We start from the raw sequence: 16,536 nt of genomic DNA on the forward strand, positions 1-16,536 counted from the left end.
TTGAATTAATGTAAAAAATATTATTAAATCATTAAATTATTAATTAAAAAATAAATGAAGAAATTAAAGTACAAAATTAAACATTTAAAATTAAAAGTACATTTTTAATTATTTAAATTAATTCATATGCTTGACAACAATACATAATTGTATTTTTGGTGCAAATGTGCAACTATTTGGACTCCCATTTTTTTTTTTTTTTTTAACTAAGGGACAAGTAAAAAATAATTTTCTGATGTTTTATGTTAATATGTTTTAAGTTGTGGTAAACCTGGGAATTTCTTAAGAACAAATGAGCTGTATTGGTCCAGGTGATATGTAACCTGGACTTAATAAAATGAGTTATCATCTCATTGTCCTAGATCTGGTTGTGTCATCTGCATGTTAGCCTTGCATCTCACAATGACTCATATTATTAGAGCTGTAAAAGCTTTTAACTATGTGAAGTATTTGTCTGAACAACAGAGTAAGTGTTGTAACACTCTGATAATCTATGACTCATTTGTTTACACATCACTTAACTCCATTACATAATAATATAGGTTAACCATCAGAGTTACGCTTAAACATTCTTCGTACTTAGTTAGAGAGAGCCAGACAGAGAGAGATTTAGAATCAGCAGGATGTTTTCACAGGATTTTGAAATTGATCCCTTGGGGGTTTGATAGCTGAGAGTCCATAATGCCAAGCCCTGTTGCATAATTCAAATTTTCCTACTCCATAATCCCCAAACGCCTTTTACACTGTCAGCTAAAAATAGACCAAACAAACAGAGGGTGACATTCATTATTGACCTGGTTCCATAAGTGATGCACTGCCAACCGGAGCTTTTAGGCCTGGTTTCCCTGTGGCTGAGTACTGTCATATACTCACATGCTCGAACTGCTTGATTGCAAAATGAGGCAAGATGGACCGAATGTGCTGAGCAGCTGTTTAGATGGGAACACAAGAAGATGATGCATTTGCTAGGGCAGCAGATGGATCAGGCTGAGTGATATAATACAGACAAATTTAGATGCATTACGAGAAACCGCATGGCACTCTTATGGGTAAAAAAGTATCTCAGATAGATTGTTTAGTCTAAACCAGCTGTGAAAGTAACTGACAATAACTATGTGTTTGGCTTGAATTTGGAAAAATCCAGTCCAGCAGATAAAGGCTGATGGATTCAGAGCAATTCTGAGCTGATGGCTGGGACTGTCTAGTATTATTGGAAATCGGCAGAGAGCAGAAATTCAGTCTGCGTCGTTTATACAAGGTCACTGTTTATACAAGGTCACATGGGCCTGTTGATACAGCTTTGATGGAGAAGATTGATATTCATGAGGCAAGAGTCAATGATGGCAGATCTGGCTGTGCTGACGCATTATACATGACTGATATTTTAAGAGCAAGTCTGCGGAAAGCTCTCTCTCTGGCCTCTTCCATCTTAGCTAGGGATGTAACGATGCATGCCAAGCCGGTTGAAATCGATAGAAATATGTGACGATTCAAGTCGGTTGAGATGTTAAACAAATTTTCATGCAGCCTGTCTGCTGTTTTTGTTTCGTGCAGATGTTTTATGTAGTATAGTTTTACAAAGCTAAGGTCTGAACATTCTGTTTTTGCTTCAAATTTCGAAATTATACAGTCTAATTTAAATCAAAAACTGCTCATGTGCATGTATGCAGCATATTTGTTTAGATTGTGATTAAAATGCAGTTTTTACCTCTAATTTTAAAGAGCACAGGCAAAGCAAAGATTGCAAAGATTGTTTATATGAAGAGATTTCTTTTATCTGTAATATTTATTCATATATTTGATTTAGATTTTTAAAATTGTATTTAATATTTTGTAATTTGACATTTCAATTTCACAAAGAAAAGTGCAGCATTTTGTCTTGAGAAATAATAAAAGGACACCTTTTCATTTATAATTTGCCTTAAATCTAATTTTGTAAAAAAAAAAAAAAATAATTAGAAAATCGTATCTTGAAGTCAGTATCATGGACCGTATTGCTATTTAGATATTTGGACATTTAAATGTTGTAATACGAGTGTACATTATTTTGTCTTATTGCAATGGCAGGTATAAACAAGTTAGAAATATGGAAAATATATGCCAGACAAAATAGCCATCAACATACAATCTATACGTAAAAAAAAGTATTATTGTTAGCATGAAATGTAAATTCATTTGATAATACGTTTCACTTGGATGTACAATACAGAAGAAAATATCTAATGCTACTTTTGTTACAAGTTTAATAAATTATGAAGAAGCATCTGAAGAAAATTGATTTTGTTTAAAGAATATTTTCGATCTTTTTGCTGGAAAAACATTAATTAAAACTTAAGAAGTCATTTTTACAATGTAGCATGTGCAAAAGATTAATTAATTTATACAACTTGAAATGTGTAGAAATTAACATTTAGTAAGATCCTTTAAAAATATTTGTTAGTTCATATTAACTATTCTTTCACATCAAATGTTAACATGGGAAGAAATGTTAACATGGGTGGGAAGGGAAGTCGTGGCCTAATGGTTAGAGAGTCGGACTCGTAATCCAAAGGTTGCGGGTTCGAGTCTTGGGCCGCCAGGGATTGTAGGTGGAGGGAGTGAATGTCCATCGCTCTCTCCACCCTCAATACCACGACTGAGGTGCCCTAACTGCTCCCCGGGCGCCGCAGCATAAATGGCATCCCACTGCTCCGGGTGTGTGTTCACGGTGTGTGTGTGTTCACTGCTGTGTATGTGCACGTTGGATGGGTTAAATGCAGAGCATGAATTCCGAGTATGGGTCACAATACTTGGCAGTATGTCACTTCACACATAAAGAAGCTTTTTATAAAGTGTTTCATGTATTACTTGGCTTATTGGACAACTCAATGGTTATATCATAAAATTTTCATCTGCTGCCGTAGTACCACCAGTGTTTGTTTTTTTGTAAGGGTACAATAGTGGTGGACAATGGAAAGACAAGGACAACGATGATTTATGGCTAACCTAACTGCAGAGTTACATAATGTTATGGAAGAACTGTCATCATCTGTAATTGAATACATGATGCTATAAAAAAACCTGTTAATTAGGAACTGGAGATGCCCAGAATCACTGAAAAGGTCACCCAGCGGTACTTTGTAATGTGCTTATGTACTCCAAGATGGCTGAGCTGTTCCCATGAGGGCCAGGGCACTCACAGGTCCACTGTATAAGTGTGTGTGGTCCATACCAAACATAGCCCCCCGTCTGCACTGTCAAACACCCAGATAAACAGAAGCATCTACACGGCAGCTTTAATCAAAACACATTACAGCTCCAGAAGCACTGACTACAGTAACCACTCATCAGGGCACAGTGGGAGTCGCCCACATACACACCCCTGAAGGTCAGCCGAGAGTGCGCATTGATTAGGAGCAGGATGGTGGATGTAATCGCCTGCACTGCAGTGAAGAGGACAATTCAAGACAATGGCTAACCTAGTGAGTAATGGATGTGCTTGATTGATTGCTACGTGATGTCCCAGCACGTAAGCCTGAACTTCAGTGTTCAGGTGTGGGTATGACCGTTCATACCAGTGCATGATGGACCAGGATAATTGTGCCAAAAGGCAAAGTTTGAGAGAAAAGACTGGTGAGTTGTCACTGACCTGGGCCAAGCTTGGCAACTGCATAAAGCAGGTCGTAGTTAATAACTGGTGTTGCCTCGTCAATCTGTTGCCAGCCAACTGGAGGTGAACCAGGAGGAGAGATGAGGAACTGTTTGGAAGGCTGGGGAGGAGCCAGGTGCAAATTGTCTCCTTCGGATGCTGGATTCTGCACCTAAGAGCCAGAGAGTGTGTTAGTCCAGGATGCAGTCAACTAAAGACCTGGCTGGAACACTTGATTCTGGGATCAATCCAGATGTTTCTCAAGAAGTCATTAAATGTGACCCTGGACCACAAAACCGGTCATAAGGGGCACGGGTATATTTGTAGCAATAGCCAACAATACATTGTATGGGTCATAATTATCGATTTTCCTTTTATGCCAAAAATCATTAGAATATTAAGTAAAGATCATGTTCCATGAAGATATTTTGTAAATATTTCTACCATAAATATCAAAACTTAATTTTTGATTAGTAATATGTATTGCTAAGGACTTAATTTGGACAACTTTAAAGGCGATTTTCTCAATAAATTTAGATTTTTTTAGATTTTCAAATCGGCCAAGTATTGCCCTATCCTAACAAACCATACATCAATGGAAAGCTTATTTATTCAGACGTTCACACATTTGTTGTTCAAACGTTCTATCTATCGTCCGTTCTATCTGTCTATCTATCTATCGTTCGTTCGTTCTATCTATCTACAAAGCCTATAAATCTTTATAAATCAAAGCTTTTTTTTAAATTTAACTTTCAGAAAAGGCTTGTAAAAATGAGTTACATGAATGTCTTTGAATTTCAATTTATTTTAATTCTGCATCCTTTAAATTGCAGTTCTATATTATGTTTCTCAGCTCAGTTCTGAATGGCAAATAACACTGCAATACACTGCACTCATATATTCAAGATGTCCTTCTTTTGAACCCTCATTTTGCAACAACCATGTCAGCCTGATTTGGGCAGCTACTCTGGTAAGCGGCTAATACCAGCTATCAGAATGCATCTATTTCAGAGCTGTCCACTCCAGCCAGTGGATTCTGCCCTACTGGAGTTGTCTAATCCGGAATATGAGTTCATTTCCTGCTCACTGAGAAGGGTTAGAGACCTTTACATAATTTACAGGATTACGATACACATGATGTATGATCAAATGTACATAAAGAACAGACTACCTAATGTCTCAGTATCTTTCTATCATTAATTTTTTTTTAAATGTTTAAGCATGGCACTATAAAAGTTTTTGCATTTTCTAGTAATCCATTATTCCATTTGGTGCAGAGAAATAGCACACTTAGAGCAGCATTTTATACTTGTTCAATCATCTTCAATTCAAATCTAAGCACCATATTACTTGACGGATGCGTAGTTTGTATCGTAATCTGTTGTCTACATGTTACTCCTAAATGTTACATGCTACTCCTACTTTTTTATGTAAATGTACCCTTCTTAGAAATACAGAGATTATAGAAATTTTGGGCAACTGAATCCACTTCTCACCTGGGCAAAGTAGAGTTTAAGTTTCTTTCCTCTGAAAGGTGTCTCGTGCAGCTCTATTCTAGCGCTGGCTGCTGCTTTGGGGTTACTGAAATTGATTCGTACACGTCGGAAGCTCTTAAACTGCTGGAATGTCACACCCTCATCGTACGCGAGGAAGAGCGCTTCGAACATTTCCTGAAAGACAAAAAATAAACAATGTAAATTAATAAGGGATAAATATTTTGGCTACACTTTATTTTGATAGTCCACTTTAGACATTCTACCAACTATAAGTAACTTTGTAACTACATGTCAACTAATTCTCATTAATTTGCAACTAAATGTCTACTAACTCTCAGAGTAGACTGTTAGGGTAGGTTTAGGGTTAGTAGAATAAGTTGACGTATACTTGCAAAGTTTCTAATAGTCAGTATGTTGTACAGTCATGGCCAAAAATATCGGCACCCTTGGTAAATATGATCAAAGAAGGCTGTGAAAATTAATCTGCATTGTTAATCCTTCTTTGATTAAAAAGATTCACAAAAATCTAACCTTTCATTTGAATAATAAGAATTTAAAATGGGGGGAAATATCATTATGAAATAAATGTTTTTCTCAAATATTGGCACCCCTAGAAATTGTTATGAGTAAAATATCTCTGATGTATATTCCCATTCATATTCACAATTTTGAGCACTCCAGGGTTATTATGAACATGAAATTATCCAGCCATGGCTTCCTGTTTCACAGAAATATAAATAGGAGGGAAAACAAAGCCCAGATTCCCTTAATCATGCGTCACAATGAGAAAAACCAAAGAATATATTTCTGATGTGCAGCAAAAGATAATTGAGCTTTACAAATTAGTGAAGTGGCTTTAAGAAAAGAGCTAGAGTTAATAATTACCATTTCCACCATCAGGGCAATAATTAAGAATTTCAAATCAACAGAAAATGTTACGAAACTGCCTGGAAGAGGACGTATGTCTATAGCGTCCTAATGTACGGTGAGGAGGAGAATTTGAGTGGCTAAAGACTCTCCAAGGACCACACAGAATTGCAGAAAATAGTTGAGTCTCGGGGTCAGAAAACCTTTAAACATTTTTTGGCAAACAGCACCTACATCACCACATGTTGTTTGGGAGTGTTTCAAGAAAAATTCTCCTAGCTCATCCAAAAACAAACTCCAGCATATTCAGTTATCAGACACGACTGGAACTTCAAATAGTACTGGCTTCTATGGTCAGATGAAACTAAAAAATTTGCTTTTTAGCAGCAAACACTCAAGATGGGTTTGGTGAACACAGGGATAAAAAGTACCCCATGTGTACAATGAAATATACCGCTGTATTTTTAATGTTGGGCCTATATTTCTGCTGGAGGTCCTGGACATCTTGTTTAGATACATGGCATCATGGATTCTATCAAATACTAACAGATAAAAAATCAATAAGTTACTGACTCTGTTAGAAATCTTATAATGGGCCATGTTTGGATCTTCCAACCGTACAATAATCCAAACACAAACCTCAAAAACAACACAAAAATGGGTCACAAAACCAAGCTTCTGCTATGGCCATTCCAGTCCTCTGACCGGAACCCTGTTGAAAATGAGTGAGGTGAACTGAAGAGAAGAAGCACCAACATGGAGCTGGGAATCTAAAGGGTCTGGAGTGATTCTGGATGAAGGAATGGTCTCTGATCTCTTGTCAGGTGTTCTCTAACCTCATCAGGAATTATAGGAGAAAATTTAGAGCTGTTAAACTGACAAATGGAGGTTTCAAAAAGTATTGAATAAAAGGGTACTGTTAATTGTGGCCAATGTGTATTAGAGAAAAACATTTATTTCATAATGATATTCCCCACCATTTTAAAATCTTATTATCCAATGAAAGGTTAGATTTTTGTGATTTTTTTTTTTTTAACAAAAGATCAAAAGGATTAACAATCCAGATTAATTTTCACAGCTTTCTTTGATCATATTTACCAAGGGTAATGATATTTTTGGCCATGACTATGTTGTGGACCCATCAAAATAAAGTGTTAGAAGTTATTAATCAGACAGTCTACTAATACTCCAATGACTGCTAGTTGACGTGTATTTACAAAGTTACTTACTGTTAGTAGAATGTCTAAAGTGGACTATCAAAATAAAGTGTTACAAATATTTCAATTCTGTCCACTGGCAAATGTCAAAGCATGAATAATTAATATGTCTTCATAGAGGACAAAGAAAAGCGAGCAGGAATGCTTTTTTACTGTGCCAGAAACAAGCAAGACCTGTTCCACCAATATCAATCTTATCAGGGCCGTGAGATAATGATTGCAAGTAATGTCAGCAAATCGACAGAAATCGACAAAAATGACAGGACAGAGCAGTCTTTGGACTAGGAACACCTCACAGAACATCAGCTCAGCCAGAACTGGACCGTTTTGGAGAGACAGATTGGCTGAGTCTGTTATGACACTTAATATTCATTTCCTGTGCAAGAGAGGAACTGATGAAAGCAATTATATCTGCAGCTTGTCTCTCAGTTCAGTAATCGGTCCTGCTGGGTCTTGGTAACCCTTAGCACTCTCATCATCATCTGTTAAAGAGAGGACTTTCCCAAATCACCTGTATTTAACTGCATTCTAACCTTCACCATGCAGATTTAAAACGATTGTTCGGACAAAAATGAAAATTCTGTCATAATTTAATTTATAATTCAAACAGAAGAGCATGGCACTAGCATGACCAGGTAATATAAAGCTAGAACTGATAAAACACAGACACTGAATGCAATATAATTCCTTTGGATAAATGTTATGCCAAATATGATATTATAAATTTACTCACCTTCATGTTTACTCAAACCTATATTTATTTTCTGCTTTATAGAACAAAAGATATTTAGAAAAATGTTCATGTTGTGAGAGTGACTGTGTGAGTGTTCTTCATTTTGAGAAGAACACCCACACAGTCACTCTCACAGATTTAGAACATTCTGAGGGTAAGTGATGACAAAATCTTCCAGTTTGGGTGGACTACCTCTTTAAAACATGATGCTTGTTGTTTTTGCAGCGATACAATGGGTTCTTATTAATTTTCAATGCTTTTGAAGACTTCATTTGTAACCTTAGAGGTGAGGTAATTTCTGCCACTAGCATCAAAATTGCAAATAAATAAATGCCTAAATAAATAAGTTTGTGTTTTAAAACATATTTCATAAACCCCTTCAATCTTAACAAATGACTTCAACTGGGATAGGAAAAAGTACTTTATCAAAAGCTGTTTAAATAGCTTATTAAATAAGTAAAAGCACACTGTTATGAAACTCTCCTTCAGAGTAGCATCTGAAACAGGATTGCTGGAACAAAAACACCTTAGACTGATTAGTATTTTCCAAAAAAACATCATCAAATGTGCGTAGGCTATCACATTCCTGATTTGATTGTTCAACTTGGTAAGGTATTTAATTGCATTATTTTCAGAGACCTGTTAAAACGGCTAACGTCTCAGTGTTGGGTTTGCTTTGCCTTTTAAAGGCATAGCACATAAGCACTTGGAAGTGAGGCCAACGTGTAGACCAAAAATAGGTATTCAACATGAAACCCTCAAATATGCCCTTCAATTCTAGCCAACCGCTGGTGAAACACTTCAATATGATGACAAACAATTATCTAAAATGAGAAACGTAACACAGGAAGGTTGATATTTAAAATTTTGGGAGGTCTAAGAGACGTGCTTTGTTTGTATCAGAAATCAAGTTCAGGTAGAGATTATGAAATCGCTGTCACATAAACTATGCAAGTTTAGGATTGTAACCAGAAAGTTCCTGGTTTGAATACCATATTGAGTCTTCGAATGTTGCCCTGTAAGTCAAGGATCTCAAACTGCCAGCAAATAGTAAGATGACCCCTGAAGTGTGAATAGTTTATACTTAAAATCCAGCCTGCAAATCATTTTTTTCACCATGCAACTCATTATACATATTTTTATTTTCATATAATTCAAATGCAATTCCATATTAAGACTGCATGCTACAAAATTAAATAATTAAATAATGCAACCTTGGTGAGCAAGGCTCTTACAAACTTTTGAACAGTAGTGTGTATGTGTACTAATTGGTATGTATTTAAATAATCCCTAACTATTACATCAAAGCCAGATCATGATGTTACTGGTCTCTTAATGGGACTGATAGCTGCCTGATTTACAAGGAGCAGCTGTATAACTGTAGTTCAAATGTACGGTTGTAAAAGCACTTGCATTTGTTGTAGCTTTGCAACTAGTCCCAGTTAACTTCGAGCTAAAGTCTGCTGCCTTAAGGGAAGCATCTTCTGATGAGTGTACAATTTGTTGCTTTTGATAAAAACATCTTCTATAAATTACTCTTCACTGTCAGTCACCAGAGATTTTGCTCAGTGCTTCACAATACACAGAATCTAAAGTTGTCACTTTTTGCATCAGGCAATAGTGAATGTGCTCAATAAAAATGTCCAGAGATGGGGGAAGATGAAAGATTAGAGCCGCTCGCTGGTACTCTCCTGCAGAGACAGATGGATAGCTGAGGCAGTTTTCTTCCACAGCGTCAATTCGCCATACACCTTGAATCCTGTCACAATCTGAGAAACCTCCAGCATATTCCTTCATCTCTGAGCCAAGAGTGAGCGTCCCTAGAGATGGCAGCTGTGGATATGTCACGTCCACCGTGTCAGGACGTGAGGTGTGTATCAGCACTGACAGCTGGGCTCGTTCTGAATGACTCCGCAATGACAGGTGACACCAGATGAGTCCATGAGAGAGTTGCGGTGCATATGTGCACATTTTCTATCCTCCAGGTTTCTGACTCAGCACTTCCCTGAAGTTTTACAAGATGTTAAGTGCGTCCAGAGCTAATTATAGAACAAGAACTTGATGGCGTGTGAAATGCAGATCAAATCACATTCGTCTGATCCACTGCACCTTGAAATGAGATCATTTACTACCGTCACAGCACTGCTGGTCACCAGCATATGCCGAGTTTTGGATGCTGGTGTCCCTATCAGGCATCTTAACTAGCTTAATTAGCCTCCCTTGGTCATCATCATGCTGGTCTTTTTAGCAAAAGGCAGTCAGACATTTCCCAATTTTTGTTGTGAGAAATGGCTTTGCACATACAAGCTGAATTTTCAGTGGCACAGTGTGCTGTAAAGGATATTCAGGTTTGTTCACAATTCGGACCAGGTTTATTTCTGCAAAGCATCTAACACAACACCACTTTGAACTACATTTTGACATTTTTATGGGTGGTGTTTGCCCATGCTGTCCACTGCCATGTTGTATGTGGTTCATATGGTTGAAAAGATGCTCTGAGTGCTTGCTAAGTGAGGTTATTGGTGGTTTCTTATCGGCTTAGTCAACGGAGCTTGTCTATGATATTCTGGTTCTTATAATTTAAAATGATTGCTTAGAAAAGTAAAAACATGTTGCACAATATGAAATATCATACTTGTCCTTAGCACAAACAGTGCAGGAGGAGTTACAAGCTGAAGTTTAACACTTACAGTTAGGGGTTTGATCAAATCACCATAGGTAAACAATAATAATAGAGAAGTTTGCATTAGCAAACACCAAAAATATACAGTACAACATCTGAATCACATCCTTGGAATGTGTTTGAACATAAACCCTAATGGAAACACTGAGGTTATGGGCATTACTTTCTGCCTTGAATATATGAGGCCTAATATGCAAATTAATAAGCAAACAAACGTAATATTTTAAACAAGGCGATGGAGGTAAATATAGCTGAAGTATTATTGTACTTTATTGCCATGGGTTACATGGTGTTATGTTAATTTTTGAGAGCCCTCAGCGGACATTTCAAAGCTAAGTATTTGTAGTGGAAATAAATCACATTCCTTTACAAATATGGACACCAAGATGAAGGGAGGAGGATGAAGGGTTATGTGCAGTGGAATATTTTGCCACTGGCTTTCTAAAAATATTACTTTATCTAATCATAAAAGAATGTGTGGAATGATATATTTAAAATTTGCCTGAAAAAACACCAGGACTTTGATGCATAGTATTTTTTTCCATTCACAGTAAATTAATTGCACACACACACACACACACACACACACACACACACATATCTGAAGACTGCAAAATTGGACAGGTCTGCTCTTCATTTACCACCACTTTGAAACACATCATTTAAAAACAGCAACAGCAGTTGGCTTCATTTAAAGTGGTACAAAATACCATCTGGTACTTGCTGGTATAAATGTCATGAGAATAATGTAAGAGAAAGTCATGATCGTTATGAAGCTCAGACGACAGTACATACACAATGTCAATTAACATTAATGGTATTTTTACTAACTTAATGTTCTAAAAATATTACGTTTTGTGGACCAAATGAAAACATCCCCTTGACCTTATTTAAAGTATATACCATATGTGACCCTGGACCACAAAACCAGTCTTAAGTGTCAATTTTTCAAAATTGAGATTTATACATCATATAAAAGCTGAATAAATAAGCTTTCCATTGATATATGGTTTGTTAGGATCGGACAATATTTGGCCGAGATACAACTATTTGAAAATCTGGAATCTGAGGGTGTAAAAAAATAAAAATATTGAGAAAATCGCCTTTAAAGATGTCCAAATGAAGTTCTTAGCAATGCATATTACAAATCAAAAATGAAGTTTTTATATATTTATGGTAAGAAATTTAGAAAATATCTTCATGGAACATGATCTTTACTTAATATCCTAATGATTTTTGGCATAAAAGAAAAATTTATAATTTTAACCCATACAGTGTATTTTTGGCTATTGCTACAAATATACCCCCAGCGACTTAAGACTGGTTTTGTGGTCCAGGGTCACACTCAGTTCAAACTAAATCCCTCTCTGCACAATTCCAGGCACATAGTAGTATAATATATTAAACGACTATACTTCTATTCATCACAGCCTTGTTTTAGATGCGTCTGCTCTGACAAAAGCACCATTTTGAGATGTTTTTTAATTTGTTTAATGATGCATGCATGCTCATATTCCATATTTTTACATTTATTGTTATGTTCAATTAAAGCCAAGCTTTGAAAGACTAGTTCACTGAAATATGAACAATCTATTATAATTTACGCACACATGTCGTTCCGAATCTATATATATACAGCATTTAGGATTGGTTGTAGTTTATACCAACGACTAATTTTTTAGGAAAGCTGTGAAATACGCAATGAAGGTGGAAGCTTTTAGTTATGGTATTTTATGAAGGTCAGTATATCGCAATCACAAAACACAATTCATAAGGTAGCCAAAAAAAAAAACACATTGCTACGCACTGTAGGTTTTAACTGAAGTTGTGCGAGAAAAACAGACATGCTTGAATCGGATGGGATAAAAATCACAAAGTACGTCAGTGAAACAATTTTACCTGACCTTCTCAAGAACATGTCCATTTTAGGTGAGAATGGAGCGTTAAAGGACCAATCAGGGTGAATTATATTAGAAAAAGAGGGAAAACTCATTTGTTTTGGAAGCAGCCAAGCAGCCATGTTAGTTTATAAACAGCCTTTGGTGACGTCTGGGTTGCTGTATGATCTCAACCCACTAAAGCATGAAATTACTGCGCACTGACACACTCAGTTACCAGCTTTTTGCTTGACAGATAAAAAGTCCATCAAGGATAAGAGAGATGCTAAAAATAACACACATTAGCCCAGTGACACCTCACTTAACTTCACATAGATAGTTGCTTTCCTGCCAAGACAAACCAACGCGAGTACAAACTGCGTCAGATGACAATACTAAAATGTAAACAGCAGATATGGCTGGAGACTCCATTAGAATGGAATGATTGGCCTTCCCATCAAGGAAAAAAATCGAGGTGCTATGCTTTTCCACTCTTCTTTGAGGATGGTGTGGTAGGCATGCAGGCATTTAAGCAATTACAGCTGTTTTTCAGCCAAGCCGTGTGTTTACTGTTCACGTTGTGGCTTGAAAACGTTCTTAATAGGGGGTGGAGGAGGGGAAAACGCAAACTGAGCCTAACCTTAACATTAATCCTGAAATGAATGTCAAATTTAACAGTCCCCTGCTTTTAATCAAGACCAGATCCTCTCCTTGCTGGGAGATGAATTAGCGTCAGATGGTGAGGAGAAAAAAGATGAGTTTTTCTTTACATGGAGAGACACTATTCATCTTAAACAGATCCAGGCCAGATCCTCCCGAGCTCTTATTTTTTGGGGCTCAACTTGGTGAAACCTTGGTGAAATATAGCTCTTTAAATGTACAACCTAAAGCTGCACATTGCTTCTCTTAGGACTGCAAGCCTAAAAAGTTTATGAATACTGCGTATAATATGATAACGTAAATAGAGGTCTCAGACCTGTTCACTGGCCTTCTGATGCATATTTTGCACCAATTTTTGGTTTGATCTGGCAGTCTCTAATCTCATTGGGTGGCTTTATGTAACTTCCTGAAGTAAGGGCACACAGGTTTTTATCGGTCCGCTTAGAAACTTAAAAGTCATGTTTACAAGGTACTGTTTGTACACAACACATATTTTTGAGGAAGAAACTAAATTTAGATGAACACTGTATTTTCTGCTTTGTTTTTAGTTTGCATTTCTTACTTTTGGACCAGGCTGTAATTCTGATCACAGTCTACACACAATTTCTGCATTCTTCCCTGTTTTCACTCATTTGCATAGACTGTGGCACCATAATTTGAAATAAATGCTGTCATGAAGTTATTGTGGTATTTAGCATCAGTGGCTGACTGAAACCAAAACTATATATATATATATATATATAAAAGAAAATTGGTAAATAAAATAAACATCATATAAAATAAAACAAATATTAGATGAAACACTAAACAAAAAGTGTTGCCTTGCGAACTAAGCAAGTAGTAACATTAATAAAACTGAAATAATGATTTAAAGTTATATAGAAATATTTTTAAAAAATTATAAAAATGACAACAGCACATACAATTACTTAAATGTTTTTTTTTTAACTCGAAATATTACTGTAATAGTATATAAATACTAAAATAACACAGTCTGGCACTAATCTAGTCTATATTTTTATGCTTCAGATAAACCCGCCCTAAATGGCACAAGAAAATGTAAAAAAATAAATAAGTTGATGCTTTTAATTGTATTTTAAAATAGGCAGTTTCTTGCTAGAATAAGCTGTAATGTTGACCAAACCATATGATGTGTCAAAGGTCTAGATAGGTGAACCTTAAGCATCCAAACAGATTTATGCATGTGTATATGAAAAAGAGAATGATTTCATTTTCAAACATAAAATGGAAAGACCTTATAATTGTGTAAAGATGAAACCACAATCTTGAGAGTCTTCTAGCACAATCATGTAAAGGACTATCAAATGCTCACTGACTCAGAACAGATAAAGAACGGTTCTAATATTTGGATGTCTATTTGGTGAACTGATATGACAGGAAATGGAGTCGTGCTGCAGTGCCTGAGATGTTCTTACTGTTATTAGAGGAAGCAGGTCACCTCCATGGTACCCAGAGAAAATAAATGTGACCTCCTGACTTGCAGTGTTCCCAGCGAGGATCAAATAAATGTGGAAAGCCCAGAAGACCCGTTGCTCTTCCTGCTATTACTCAGCATTATGGCCCAGCTGAAACTCAGCCCAGTCACAGCGTAGGCAATGTGAAACATGTCACAAGAAACTCATGAGGCAGGAAGAGACAGACACAGGGGTCCAGAAACACTGCATGATCTTATAATGGTGAATAGAAGGGATGCATATGGGAAAGATAAAGAGGTAGTATGTGAGACTGGAAAATACTGCCATATCAGTCTATATTCTTGACAACATGAAAACTTGTTCAGAAAGTTTTCCAAAGCCATATGGTAGCTTTGGGTAATGTACAGTACTCAAAGCAATTATTTAATCTGGAAGTGGAGGTGGGATAGACACAAAAATTACAAGTCACATTTTTGGTTTGTTCCTTACACAAAGCCAGCATATAAATTCAGTAAACTTGCAATATATAGTTCATATGGACTTTTTTGTGGACTAGGAATAGTTGTGTATATATGGCAAGTGCAGTGTATGATTTATTAAAAAAATTAAATAAATAAATTTTCTACAGAAGATTTTTTTCATCAAAATTTAAATTGATTCTATTTTTTTTTTTTTTTTTACTTTTTTTTCTGCTGTCATTAACAAGGCCTTAAACAATATTTACCAACAACAGTAGCCTAAACATCTGTATTCGCATGAAAATTCTGTATGGTATTTGTAAAATAAAATGATTTGTCTATCAGACCAAAAAAGAAATGACCAATGAACATGAAAATGCAAACTCGCTCTCTGACAGTACAGTATGTGGTGCCTATGGAAAAGCAGTAATACCTCAGTTACTCTGTTACACAAGGTGCTGTACAATTTTCTGACACCCACTTGTCACAGGTAAAAAAAGTCCAACAATATTTATGTTTTCAAACAGCTATTCAGATTTTTTATGAGACAACACCTAATACAAGACCACAGAGTGCTGTCATTTAGCAAAATACTTTATTTCTATAGCACTTCGTACATTATAGATTGTTTCAAAGCTCTTGTTCGTAAGTTCCACCAAATAATAGTTTTATGCAACAACAAGTGCTCTATGCACTTAAACGAAGGTGTAAATATCATTGGTTGGACAGTTTTCTTCGCATTTCTCTTAAAAAAAGAGATTAGAATACCTCTTCGTAAAAAACTTGTTACATTCATATTGCTCTGAAAAGATGCATTAACAGCCATTTGAAAATCTGGAAAAAAAAATAAATAAATGTCATAACTGAACATAAATCTTGGTGTGAACATGACTTAAGCATTTTACTTTTCAGAATCCAGTTAAATGAAATAAAGCCCCATGCTACATTATTTCCTGCTTAATTATAGGTTTAACAAAAAAGTAGCCTAACATTACAATTTTATTTTCCTTTGTAGATGCTTCCATGATGTTAGACAAAAAAAATCCAATCTATTTTTGGATACATAGCGCTTAGGAGGACTTCTATTCATCTTTAAAAAAAATAAACTCCTTAGCTATTGACATTCCTTCCATGTGCGACAAAGACACAATGCATAAAAATTGTCAGCAAATGATGTCAGGGCAGAGAAATATGCCAAAGATCCCTGTGGCCCATTTAAATCTGATCCTAGTTGCCAAACACTAACATTTACTAAAGTACAGTATAATGTAGTTCAATTAGAACAGATTCCACTGATTCCAAAGGGTCCAATGAAGCATTACAAACACCCATCCAATTAAAGGATGTGCAATCAATGATGACCTTGTCCTTGTAGGTCTGACAGAGTGTGTGATGTGAAAGATGAGCATGTCACAGACTTCTGAGAATGATGGTCAGTCGTGCAAAAGCGTGACACACTGAGATCAAGTGTATTTTTTTGT

The 16,536-nt window shown here is 36.0% G+C and overlaps 1 protein-coding gene across 2 annotated transcripts in view; it reads right to left on the reverse strand.

Annotated features, from left to right (window-relative positions):
• The window catches only part of LOC306880339 (calcipressin-2-like), a 70,921-nt gene that overhangs the window by 8,668 nt on the left and 45,717 nt on the right, over positions 1-16,536 (reverse strand). For both annotated transcript variants that reach the window (XM_079433820.1, XM_079433821.1), the window contains 2 exons: positions 5,125-5,298; positions 3,629-3,800 (listed from right to left, as the gene is read on the reverse strand). In XM_079433820.1, the coding sequence (XP_079289946.1) occupies positions 3,629-3,800; positions 5,125-5,298 (346 nt within the window). The remainder of the gene's footprint in view (positions 1-3,628; positions 3,801-5,124; positions 5,299-16,536) is intronic.

Source organism: Barbus barbus, assembly GCF_936440315.1.
Source record: "Barbus barbus genome assembly, chromosome: 14".
NCBI classification, from domain to species: Eukaryota; Metazoa; Chordata; class Actinopteri; order Cypriniformes; family Cyprinidae; genus Barbus; species Barbus barbus.